Raw genomic sequence first — 13,363 nt, 5'->3', positions numbered from 1 at the left:
CTTTGTGTGATGCGGTATATTATTATAGGATGGCGTGGCATAGCAGCTATTGACTGGCAACCAGAAGGGTTCCTTCTTAAGCAAGGCACCTAACCCTTTGTTGCTCCAGTAGGATTATCCATGTAGAGTTGCATATCTACTAGATCACTGTTTCAATGTATAAGTTTATCAATGGGAAGTCATGGCCTAGTGGTTAGAGAGTTTGACTCCTAACCCTAGGTTGTGGGTTTGAGTCTCGGGCCGGCAATTCCACGACTGAGGTGCCCTTGAGCAAGGCACCAAACCCCCAACTGCTCCCCGGGTGCCGCAGCATAAATGGCTGCCCACTGCTCTGGGTGTGTGTTCACGGTGTGTGTGTGTTCACTGCTGTTTGTGTGCACTTTGGATGTGTTAAATGCAGAGCACGAATTCTGAGTATGGGTCACCATACTTGGCTGTATGTCACATCACTTTCGTCACTTTCATCACTTTCGTCACTTTCAATTCCACTGGCATTTGCAAAAGGGTGGTGACACGAATGCTTCTGGAATGGTCCTGGAAAACACATTTGACACATTTCTCAAGCCAAGTGACAACATGGGACATTAAAGAGTGATCAGGGGCCTCTCCCTTTGTGGAGAATGAAGCCAGCTAAGTTTTTAGATCCGCTTGGGATGCTGCCACCTGCCCAAGCACTTCCAGGTCATTCTGAGACAACAGACAGATGTGACCCCATGTAGGACAAGGTTAATTTTTGCAGTCTGATGTATAATTGCACGTCTGTTTTCTTTGGAGTTGATCTCAAAAGAAGCGGATAAGCAGGGAGGCTGCTTATGTCACAGAAACAGAATGACGAGGAAGAGAGAGAAAATAGATTTGTTTTTCCCTCTTAATTTAAACTCCTGGGTGGATGAACAGAAGAAGTAGGAAGTTATGTTGGGTACCACCTCTTGTTTCCTCCCACATACTAGTGTCTACCAGGAATTTTATTGTTATGGTTTGGAATGAGGTCAGTTATCATTTTGGACACCCTGAAAACAGCCTAACAGCCACTAATTCATGTAACTGGCATTAAATTAGTATCCAAAGGCTGGGAAATTGAAGAACTGCACTTTCAGAGATTGCATATGCCATACATGTATGAGTGATACAAATTCTCAATATGGGGCCTGTTGTGTGATTTTCCTTAAAAAGACTTTGACTAGCTGCTTTCTAGGCATACATATGCATTATTGTTAGTTTGTGCACAAGTGACACATGATGGATTAACAGTAAACTGCTTGTTTAAAGTGTGAAACTGGTATAAAATATTTATTGCTGTTTAATTAAAATCAAGACTCTAATAACTTGTCTTGCTCCACCTAGCAGTTCACTAAGACCTCCAGATACCTTTTCCCTCACCGATGTTTGACTTGATCAGAGTATGCAGAATAAGAAATGCCAGTGCAACACCTTGCTTTCAGGCATGCCAAAAAATTAATGAAGAGCATCCTATAAAGGAGTCATTATCAAACTTCTACATTTAAATCAAGAGCTGTTAGTGAACATCCAGACCTGCAGTTATTCTGCTTGTGTGCATTGGGTCTATTACCTGTTTGTAAAACAAGCAGTAGGCTGGATCCTCTCTTGTAAGTAAAATGTTAATTAGATCACAAATTAGAGTTGGAGGAGAAAGTGACGAGGGACATGGTCAGTCTGTTTTCAGTCAACACTTTAGGTGTTGTTATGATCTTTCATTTCAAATAACATTTTATGAAAATTAATTTTTAGAACAGCAGTGATGTGATCGGAATCCATCCCTGACCACCTCTGAATGTGGTTGCAGTGATTGAATCACAATATGTCTTGGGTCCAATTATTGTAAACCTGGCTTGTATTAAGTGTTATCTTATTGTAATTCAATCACGTTAATGCAAGGTCTTACCTTACAATTGCTTTACAAAAAAATATATATAATGGTATTAACTTAGAAATGGACACCCACAAAATGTACCCACCTAAAGTGCTGTTTAAGTATCTTAGTCTGTATAAGGCACTCAGTGCCAAGGTAAATCAAAGTGCCATGATTGCTGAACCATGTTTCCATAGTCTTTTTGTAAGGCATCTTTGGCTTCCATAAGGTGATTTAACTTTCTTTATTTCAGCCTGTACTGTATAAATATTAGTGTGCATCTAGTAAGTAAACAGAGGAGCGGATGATGGCTAGATGCATGGCTGAGAAGTTGACTTTTCCTTAACCCCTCTTCCCTGCATATGCTCCAGAGTGACGGAGCATATGATTAGTGTATTGACATTCTAGCTGGCTCCTATAATGAATACAGACAGAGGGCCAAAAGAGCTTCCCAGAGCTTCAGTATGCACTGTCACACTCAACAGTCTGCTGTGCTTTGCTATTCCACCTCAGTGCTCCATGAGATGAAATAGTTCAAAACAACCCTGAACTGAACATTGTGTACAGGGTCATGTGAGTGAATAATCTGAGCCTTTGCTAGGTGGGAGTTGGGGTAGAACTGATTAAAAGGATATGACTGTTTTAGATAACCACATGCTCTATTGACTCCAAAGGGGATGAGAGAAAGAGAAAGAAAATGAGGTTGAGAGATTTTTCTGTCTAGGGATCAAAGCAGCTGTCCATGTGGGTAAAAAATGTACAATGAATGCTAAAAGATTTGGTGTGTGTGTATGTTGTATATGTGGGTGTCAAAAGTTTTAAATGGGAAAGTGCCAAATACAATCCTTTCACTGGAGCACCTAATTAGTCTTGTATATATTTTAATTATTTGCTGCTGCAGTATGTTGTTGACCAATCAGGAGTGATCAAATACATGGTAAAATAAAGCCTAAAATATACTTCAGTTTTTTGTACGTGTACGCTAGCATGTGTAAATTCAAACATGTAGCCTTACAAAGTATACTCCATTTGAGAGGCGGCTGACACATACACTCTGGAAAACTTCATCTTAATCCAGTGTCTTTGCTATTTCTCTCCAGAAGTTATGACCAATGCTATCTCATGACCAAGTCGTGCAAATTTTACAAGATGGCTAATTAGTACGAATTCATATGATCTCACTCGTATGTTTTTTTACGATTTGTCTAGACCCTAGTGAAGAGTAGGTTTAGGGGCGGGGTTAGGAGTAGTTCACTTGTATGAATTCATATGAATTGGGGAACTTGTAAAATACGTATGATTTGGCAAAAATCTTACAAATTGTCATAAAACTTACAAGTGAGGTCATATGAATTAGCCATCTCATAAAATATGTATGAATTGGCCGATAAAAATATCTTATATCTAAGTAGCCTACTCTAAGTACTCTTTTTAAACGAAAGTTGCTGCTATTTCATAACCCTCACACAGGTGCTTGTCAATGCTGGTGTAAAATGCCTTTCACTTTAAGAAATGTATACTTGTAGGTGAATTTGTGACAAAAGAGCTCTCCTCTGAGAGGGTTGTAGTGTCTTCCCTAGAAGTGAGTGGTGACGTGACAAGGCTTCTCCAATTAAAGCGGTGCTGTTGTCACTGTCTACATGTGATGCTCGTTCACATGTGCTGTAGACATTGTGTGAAATCCGAACTTCATTTCTTTTAAACTGCTGCCACAATTCATTAGTTGACTGCCCATTCAAAGGTTTCTAGGTGTGTAAATGGAGGGTATATACTTGTATGTACATGCATGCAGGTCAGCATTGAGAGGCACAGCTGTTTGGCGGTATGCGGACTTGCAGTGGCATTGAGCACAACACACGGTTAAATGTTTTTTATGGCCTAGCACTCATTTTCAGTTGCTTGTCCAGGTGAGCTTGAACAGTAATGACTATGATTGGGGTAAACATTCCACCGTAATTACACGCACAACAATCCAGACTGTCACCAGACGAGTTGAGCAGCCAAAGTGCTTTGTTGCACTGGTCTTAGGGAGTAACCATAGAAACAAAGGGAAGTTAATTCATGGCATGTATATGCTGGGCCTTGAATGAAGATAAAAGTGGGAAAGGGAGGTGTTAGTTCACATGAACTGCAAAAATTACATTCATTTTTGTGCTATATCTGAACTGCTTTCCTGGTGCTAGTGCAATTGTTCCAACTAGAATAGATGGTACATTTGTTCACATTTTTTTTTTTATTTTGTCTTTTTATTTTTTTTTTTTTATGCTGTTATTGTATTAATTTCCCATTGTTTCCGCTGGCAAGATACAAAATAAGTGTTATATTGTCAAATTTTCCCTCTTCACATCACCAAACAACAAGCTACTTGAGTATCTACAGAGCCAATGAGCATGAGGAATAAGTAAATAAATTAGTACAGTCTTCATCTCATGAGTGTACATCATTCAGATAACGCATTTTTTTTCTTACATTTCACATTTAAAGGGCCCCTATTTAGCCTGCACTTTGATTTGTTTTACATGTTACCAGAGACTGCAAAGCTTTGAAGTAACCTTTCATGAGTGGCTAACAATAAGTTAGTTGATATTTAACAATTCTTCCTCTTGTAATGAAAAGTCAGTTGATGCATTTGGGCGCATACCCCTTTATGACTAGCCCCCAGTTCTTGAGTTCTCACTGTGTGTTCCAATTCAATTAGGTACATAAATGCATGTTTAATCTCATTGTTTGGATGATTTGCTTCCTTTTACTGCTGTAGTGGGGCAATAGTGATAAAGCATCCCAAGAGTTGTAAGCAGGGGGATGCCATTCACCTTTCCACCCACATGCTGTGCCAATGCTAATGTGGACAGTGGTCTTCTGATGGGTGGGACAAGGGGGTGGGGCTCTAATGGAGCCGATGGGATGGTGACATGGGGGATGGTTGACTGCAGAGTGGAGAGGTGAGTGAATGCGAAGAGAGGGGTTGTTGAGAGTTCTTGCACACAGTCACAACAGCACTCAGCTAAGCTGATAACGTCAGCGCCGTAGGCCACCCATCACAGCGAGGATTACAGCAAGAAAGATATCCAGAAACAGAGAGGAGGGGCAGAGAGATGGAGAGATAGAGAAAGTACACAGAGAAACAGAGCAGAGGAGAAAGAAACAGGCAAATGATCCATGTGGATGGCTGCTTTTTGAGTGACAGCACTAATCCCTGACAGGAACAAATTGGGAAAACAGATTAATGCTGAGTGGTCGGGGCCCTGGAGCGGAGCCGGGCCCTGCTGCGCAGCTGCGTGACGAGAGCTGGGAAACGGGAGCGCTTCGGTCAAGGCTGATAGTGGCAAACACACCAATGGGCAGTTACTTTGAAAACACTGATGCAGTGAGCTGGTAGGCAGTGAGGTGAATCCACACACATGGTGGGACGACTCGGACTAATGCTCCACACCGACACTCGCAGCTGGAGGGAGAGAAAATCATGGAGTGTGGAGGAAAATAAGTGGAGCGGCACCATGAAACTGAAGTAAGTCACCATTTTAGAGAAACTTGCGTTCTGAGATTAAAAGTTTGACTTCAGATTATTTACTGAAATTGCTGGTTTAAATTGAGAAATGATGGTTCTTTGGGGCCTTCTGGATATCTGAGTTTTTTGTGTGATTCTTTTTAATCATTGAGTTGGACCGGTTTGCAAAGCATGACTCAGGTGTATGGCGTATATATTTTGTTTGTGTTTATTTGGTGTTTGTTTAAAAGTGTTTGTTTGATGAATTTTGTTTGATGATTAATATTTTTTAAGGTGGTTTATTGAATGATTTTTAAAATTGTTTTTTGTTTGATCAATTCAATTTGATTCTGGCTTTGCAAATACTTTTGCATGAGTTTTTCCCTAGTTATTACTCAAGTGAATCAATGAATCAGTTTATCAAATAAATCTTGCTTTGCAAATGCTTCTCCACAAGTTTTTTAAAAGTAGTGTATACTATGTATTTTGTGAACACTGAAGTTTCATTCTCAAACATTTGATTTGATCTCCTCGATCATCGACTTTAGTTGCAGTAGGATGTGTTTTGTTGACAGTTCTGTGTTGAGATGTGCCTTGTTGTTTTACTGTGTATTTACTCTGGCTGAACCTCCAGCTGGTGATCTCCAGTCCTAATTACCTGGTTAAGCTTGAGTTTGTCTGTAAGTGTGTGTGTGTGTGTGTGTGTGTGTGTGTGTGTGTGTGTGTTGCGTAATGGTCACAGAGCAGTGAGGCTGGTACTGGAAAAATAAAGGCTGGGAAGGAAGGAGGGGAGGGATGGGCACTCAGGGCAGAATGTCCAGGTGTGAAGAGCCTGCGGTGGGCCGTGAGATGTTCTGCTGTGTGATTTTTGGGTGGTGAGGGTGGATGATGGAGGTGTTGATGGATCTATCACTCTAGGCCAGCGGCCCCAGGGATCTGCTCAAGCCAAGCCCACTTCCTGTCCTCAGGGGGTTTGCATTGAAGTATTGATGTGTCCAAATGGACAGATCCAGAAAATATATATATATGCTATAAATATGTTACATTTTCAAAGCATTAATAACATAAATTAATTAATAATTTCTGGAGGATAATGTGACACTGAAGACTGGAATAATGATGCTGAAAATTCATCTTTGCATCACAGGAATTAATTACATTTTATATTCTATTAATATTTCACAATATTACTGTTTTTACTGTATTTGTGATTAAATAAATGCAGTCCTGATGAGCATAAGAGACTTAATTAAAACATTTAAAAATCATTATGTTTCCCATGTACACATATATGCACTTTACACACGGACATGCAGACTTTTAAAATGTCTAGAACAAAATATCATTGAAATATAATAATACAATAAAAAAGAAATAGTGGTTTGTTATACTGTACACACAGTGTTGACATCAAGTCAGTTGTCCTGCTTCTTCTGTCTTGTCCTCACCCCCCACACCTTAACAATATGTCATCACTTAAAACCACTCCTCTGTAACCTGTGACCACCTCTGCTGAATGTCTCCCACCCACTCTCCATTATTCCCCACATCTTCCTGCTTTTTACACACCCCCAGGTTGTGTGAATAACCCCCATTTTGTGAGTCTCTCAGCCCAAACAGTTCTCACTGGGGTGATTATCACCTTTGAGAAAACATGAAGAACACTAAAGCTTCTTTGTTTTGTCTGAAAGGAGGCAGATTTACCTTTGAAGCACTTGTGAAACAAATGTACTGTCAGCGTTTTAGCATCACAATGGATCTTCTCTCATATGCCACAACCTTGAAGCTGTCTGCATTTGTTCTACACAAACTTGTTTCTGTTAACTGTATGTCCCCACTCTGTTTAGAAGTGTAGTGACAGCAATTAATTTACGGAATATAGACTTCCAGATAACTAAACTTGGAAAGAGTGTGTTTCCTCATCAAAACATCACCAGCTACTCGAACAGCTTTTTGCACATCTATGTTTCTCACAGTGAAATGTTCTCACATGATACAACAGCATTCAAACCTCAGTTGACTGGACATCTGGACCCCATTTACACCTGGTATTGACATCTGTCTTGGAAGATCAGATCACAAGTAGTCAGCCGAGAAAGAGATATACACTATGGTCAAAAGATTGGGGCCTCTATGATTCTTTTAAAAATAAATAAATACTTTTATTATGCAAGGATGCATTAAATTGGTAAAAAATGACAGTACAGACAATTATAGTGTGACAAAAGATATCAAATTGCGGCTTTTCTTCAAACTTTGTTCATCAAAGAACCCTGAAAAATATGTAGCATGGTTTCCCCCAAAATATTAAGCAGAACAAGATGGATTTTAGACATTAATAATAAGAAAAAATGTTACTTGCTCACCAAAATCAGCATATTAGAATGATTTCTGAAGGATCATGTGGCACTAAAGACTGGACTTGCTGAAAATTCAGCTTAGCATCATACTAATAAATGACATTTGAAAACATTGAAACAGAAAACTTATTATTTTACAATATTACTGTTTTTACTGTATTTTTGGTCAGATACTGCAGCCTTAGTCAGCATAAGAGACTTCTTTCAAAGACATTAAACATAATTATTCTAAACTGTTGACCATTAGTGTCCATCATTTTGAAGTCCTTGTGCAAGTAGATGACCCTTCAGTGTGGTCTGGGACACAGTTATGCATAATTTAGCATTTATTCAATAAATTTAGCGGGGCTTTATGCATCCTTTGACAGATTAAAAGGTGGTTTGAAGGTAGTGATACACTTCCTTTCACTTTACTGAAACACCCAGGAAGTGTAAAGGGCTCAAATTAAATTTGTAGTATGGAACAGGGCAGAACAGAAGATACAAAACATGGCATTTTGGGGGACAATTATGCAAATTGGGCATACTATAGCACCCACCTAAACCTTTTTCCTGAATAAACAAGTATGTATACAACAAACAGTTGGTGTTTTTCATGCTTACAGTTGGGGGTCTGTGACAGCTCAGGGAAAAGCATGAAAACTGCTGTGTCAGGAAGACTATCCAGCCCACTTGCATACGGTCACCACAGGAAGAGCAGCAGGCATCAGCGAGTCCCCTAGATGGCATGGATCTGCTGATTCATGTGAATGGACTCAATAGACGTGGGGCTGTGGAAGAGCTGATGTTTGCTGCAACACTATAGAGGAAATAAATTCTGTCAAATCAGTCAAATTCCAACTGCCTTATGACCTAGGGGGTCTCCATATGTCAGTCAGGGAAAAGTGATGCTCTTTGCAGGCCTTTAGGTTATTAAAAGTATTTTTTGAACTGAGATTATACTGTAGTTAATCTCTTGTATAGTGCAGGAAAATACATTCTTGGTGGTTGGAAATGTATGCTGGTACTCATAATAGAGGCTGTAGCTGCTCTCAAGCTTCCCACGGTTTGGTAGCGTAACAAGGATTGATTCTTAATTGCTTCAGCTCTGTACTTCACACAGTAAGCAATGCATGACAGACAAGTTACCGTCACCACCTTATTAGTCGTCTCAAAGCTTCCACTTCTCGAGAATGCTGATTAAAACAAACCCTAAATAACAATTGAAACCCATTTCACTAGGGAAAACAGTAAATAAGGAAGAAGAGGGAACCGGCGGCTCTTCTAAAGAGGTCTCCGGTTTACCCGGATTTGTGGAATACAGATCAGATCAACCGAGGTTATTAATTGTGTTACCAGACCGAGTGGAATATACATTTAAAGGTTTATTACCTATTGTCTTTTCAGACCGCAGATGTGGTTGAAGTTAAAAATTCCCATGAGGTCATCCAGCCTGAATATCCTCTGTTGTGGCTGGAGAGAACAAAAGCAGCAGTTCACAATCCCATCTCGATCCACCTGGTTAAGCTTTGAGTCTGAGCAGGAAAAGAAAAAAAAAATCTGAAAACAGCGTTATGTCTAATTAGTGTTCAACCTTCCTCTGATTTCCCAGCCCAATACCACCCAAGTGCACAGTTCATACTTATTCATGTAGCATGTTTTACCGCAACTCAAGCAAAATTCCAGACTACTTAATGAGATCCCTGTTGCTTGTCATTACGTACACACTCTACTGATTATACACATACTACTGATTAAATTAAGAAGTTTTATTGTCAAAGGAGGAATTTCTATAGCCTCTACTGTTGCTTAAGGATATCTATAATACTTGCAGAGTATGTTAGCATTCGTATGAATCTCTATAGCAGTTGCCCAGGTGGTGCAGGAAATTGAAATCAGCCATCTTTACTCATGGGTGCTCAGTTTTGCTGCCAGGTTGTTTGCTAATGTTTTTTGCTGCCCCGTTATTGTCAGCGCTTTAGACACAACTGGGTCTGCCTGTGTAAGCGAGTTTTCTTTTTTTAAGCAAACCATTCAGTGTTAGCTTATAGCATGCTAGCTTAGCTTATACTTGATTCAACGGATGGACTAAATGTTCAGAAAGCTGGTCTATAAAATTCTCTCTCAGTGTTATTTTTTGTCCATTTTGCTTCATTGAATATTAATGTTTGTTTTAAAGGATATAAAATTGTTTTGCCACTTGACTGTCTGCCAAAGGTTTTTTCTCTTGAACATAGTTGAATATATTTTGCAAGCTTTTAGGTGTAAGCTCAAAGCATGGTAGCTTAGACTGGATTCAGCAGGCAGACCAAATTGTTCATTACAATGGTATCTAGCAATAGGGGCAAACAAAATCATGCTAACTACTGTTACGAAAATTAAACATGGATTTATTGTAGTAAAAGTGTAACCATGTTTTTTTTTTTCTTTTTTTGGTGTGTTGATTACCTTTTGTATAACCACAATTTTACTACAAATGCCATGGTTAAACTATGGTTAGCCTAGCAAAACCATGGCTAATTTGTAGTTACCATAGTAACCTTTTTTTTTTTTTTTTTTTTTTGGTTTTATTTGTAGTAAAGCCATGGTTAATTTTCCTAAGGCTAGCCATACGTTGACTGCATGCTGTATGTAGCCCATACAATTGTTCAGGTAAGCGGTCTGTAAAACTAGTCTCAGCAGTTTGAAGTTTCTCAATTTTGGTTCATAGAATATTAATGATTATTTTATAGGATATAAAATTGTTTTCACAGCAAATTGAGGCAGTGAAGGTTTGTGGTAAAGAGTGGGGAGGGGTGGAAATGAGAAACCGAGAGAGAGTTTATCTGCTGTTTTTATTTCTTGAAAGCTACTCTGCATGCAGATTGTCTGAAATGGAGTGGATTACAGCCTGTAATCAGTTCATGACCCAGCATGTGAGAGAGCCTGTTGCAGAGAGCTGAGAATCCCATTAGCACTATCTCACTCTGTCTTTTTCAGTATTAAGTTGCTAGTACCCAAACCCTAAATTCCTGCAGTAGCACCAGAGGGCGCTCGTAAAAGCTTATACATAGGACTGTTATTAATGGACATACTTTGTGTTATTGCTATAACTTATGGGTTTCTTAATGGCATGGTTCTTGGTTTTTGTCTGTAGCAAGACTATAAGCTGTGAGAATGCATCACATCGAATGGATTGATAGCATTCCTGCCGTGTAAGAGCAGGATTGCGGTGGTAATGATTATATTGCAGTGTGAAGGTCACCACTGAATGTAATAATCTTCTCATACACTGGTGGCTATATGAAGTCATTTGAATGATGTTATTAGTCTTATGAATCCAGTAACTGTAATGTCTCATCCTGTATGGCTAGGGGAACATCCATCTTTCTGTCTATGACAACGTGATCATTAGTCAATAAAGACTATTGACATATTTATTGCATTTTTGGATGCGAGGTTAATAGTACAGATGGATGTTGATTTCCCTTGGTGCCTTGTGTCTTTACCTACATAATTTTGACTATGGTTGTCAAAGTCAAGTCATTGTCAATTATTTCAATATATAATTAAATAATTGTTAACGAGATATATATGTATTATTATTGTCAAATGATTAATCGTGATTAATCACATCCAAAATAAAAGTTTTTGTTTACATAATATATGTGTACTATTTAATTATTATGTATATATATATATATATATATATATATATATATATATATATATATATATATATATACATATAAATATGCACACACACATAGTTTATATTTTAAAAATATTTACATGTTTCTACATTTATATATTTATATTATGATATATTATATATAATTTAAAAATAAAAAAAATAAAATTTTAAAAATAACAGTTTTCTTATATTTTTAATATATACATGCATGTGTTTGTATTTATATATACATAATAAATATACACAGTACACACTCATATATTATGTAAACAAAAACTTATTTGATTAATCACACTCACATATTATGTAAACAAAAACTTATATGATTAATCATTTGACAGCACTAATATATATATAAATATATATGTAAACAAAAACTTATTTGATTAATCACACTCACATATTATGTAAATATATATATATATGATTAATCATTTGTATGTATTGTTAACGACGACAATGAGAATAAATATATATATTTGACATTTATGTGACATTTATAGCTGTTTCTTGTGATTTCTAAAAATTGTTCAAAACCCAATTTGAGCTGCAGTGCACACAAAAGACCCATTTAAAAGATCCCAACTTATGGCTCAATTATTTGTAAATCAAACCCAGATGGGACATTTAACAACATTAACAACATTAAAATAATTTGAATTCTTTACATGGAGAAATTTAATTATCATCAAAGCACAACAAGTGAAAAATGCACATTGCAAAACACTATCAAATTTCTAAATATGTTAATTCAAACACCAGTGACAGTGGCAAAAGCATGTCCATAAAACAGGATTTTTTTCGTCTTAATTTTTTTTTTATTCAGTTCTGTGTATGTATTTTCAGTGATATATATATATATATATATATATATATATATATATATATATATATATATATATATATATATATATATTTATTTTTTTTTTATTTTTTTTTTTTTTTTTGACTGTCAACCCTATTTTTTACCTAAACTCCCTCTTGCTTCAGTATAACCAAAATGATCTTATGACAACCGAAAGGCAACCTTCATCCCCCAACCTTCTTTCCAGCACATCTGTTTTTCCTCTGTCCTCTATCCTTTCCCTGGTCACTTTCTTTTTCTCTTTCCCCTCTTCATCGCCTACCCTGTTGTTCCAGGCCATCTCTGATTAATCATGCACAAATATTCCCAGCAGCCACTGGGGTTGTTTGTTGTTATAGCCTCCGAGTGAAAGAGTGCAAATAAATAAGCGTTAGGTGTCCTCCCTGCCAGGCAGTGATTAATGAATGAGTGCCGAGGCGAGGAGGAGTGGTAGGATGCTTTTGTTGTCCCCTTTCCCTATCTGCAGGGCTCGGCCACCCTACGTTGAAAAGCTTCTGTTTGTACCTAATGTGCAAAGTGACCGTAATTTGTAACAGTCAGTTATACCCAATTAGTTTTGTGTCTGAAAAGGCTGAAACTTCATAATCATGTAAGCATAGTTCAAGGTCCTGGTGAAGAGCATGCCAGGCGTCTGATCGGACCTTGTGGCGTCAGCTAGTTTTACCAACACCTTCCTAACTTGGGTTGCACTTTTTGTAGCATGTGGAGACAGGATTATCCCGTTCCACGCACTTGTCCTGTAATTAAATTCCTTTTTCTCAACACCCTTTTAGTGAAACCCAATGCTGCGGGTTGCCTACCTGTAGAATAAATCCCAGTGGTGCAGAGGGAAGAGATAGAGAGATGTATCATGGATGAGATGGAAGTAGATGGTAATCTTTGTATACAGGGAGAGGGAGTGTGCGAGAGAGACGTGAGTTTTGGTTATCTGTCAGTTTTCTGCTGAAATGGAATTGATTTTCCTTAAACGTTAGCTTGCTGTGCTTTTAAACAAACTCTGGGAGAGCAACCAGTCTACACCTCACATGAATAACAAGAGAGCATCTTCAAAAAAATTGACAACCCCATTACTATCTTCATTTTGTGGCTTTCCAGAGCTTTACCCCAGGGGCCTGGGTTTGAACGCTGC

General features: G+C 38.0%; 1 protein-coding gene across 4 annotated transcripts in view; it reads left to right on the top strand.

The window, feature by feature from the left end:
- kif26ab (kinesin family member 26Ab) overlaps positions 1 to 13,363 on the top strand; it is an 87,680-nt gene that overhangs the window by 40,440 nt on the left and 33,877 nt on the right. The window contains exon 1 of one of the 4 annotated variants that reach the window (XM_042742712.1): positions 4,783 to 5,378. The exons of the other annotated variants lie outside the window; for them this stretch is intronic. Coding sequence (XP_042598646.1) covers positions 5,272 to 5,378 — 107 coding nt within the window. The 5' untranslated portion in view covers positions 4,783 to 5,271. Of the gene's footprint in view, positions 1 to 4,782; positions 5,379 to 13,363 lie in introns of those variants that run through there. 4 annotated transcript variants of the gene reach the window in all.

This window comes from Cyprinus carpio, chromosome B17 (assembly GCF_018340385.1).
Source record: "Cyprinus carpio isolate SPL01 chromosome B17, ASM1834038v1, whole genome shotgun sequence".
Classification (NCBI taxonomy): domain Eukaryota; kingdom Metazoa; phylum Chordata; class Actinopteri; order Cypriniformes; family Cyprinidae; genus Cyprinus; species Cyprinus carpio.
Note: the sequence above shows the minus strand (reverse complement) of the source record. Positions and strands in the feature narration are given on the sequence as shown.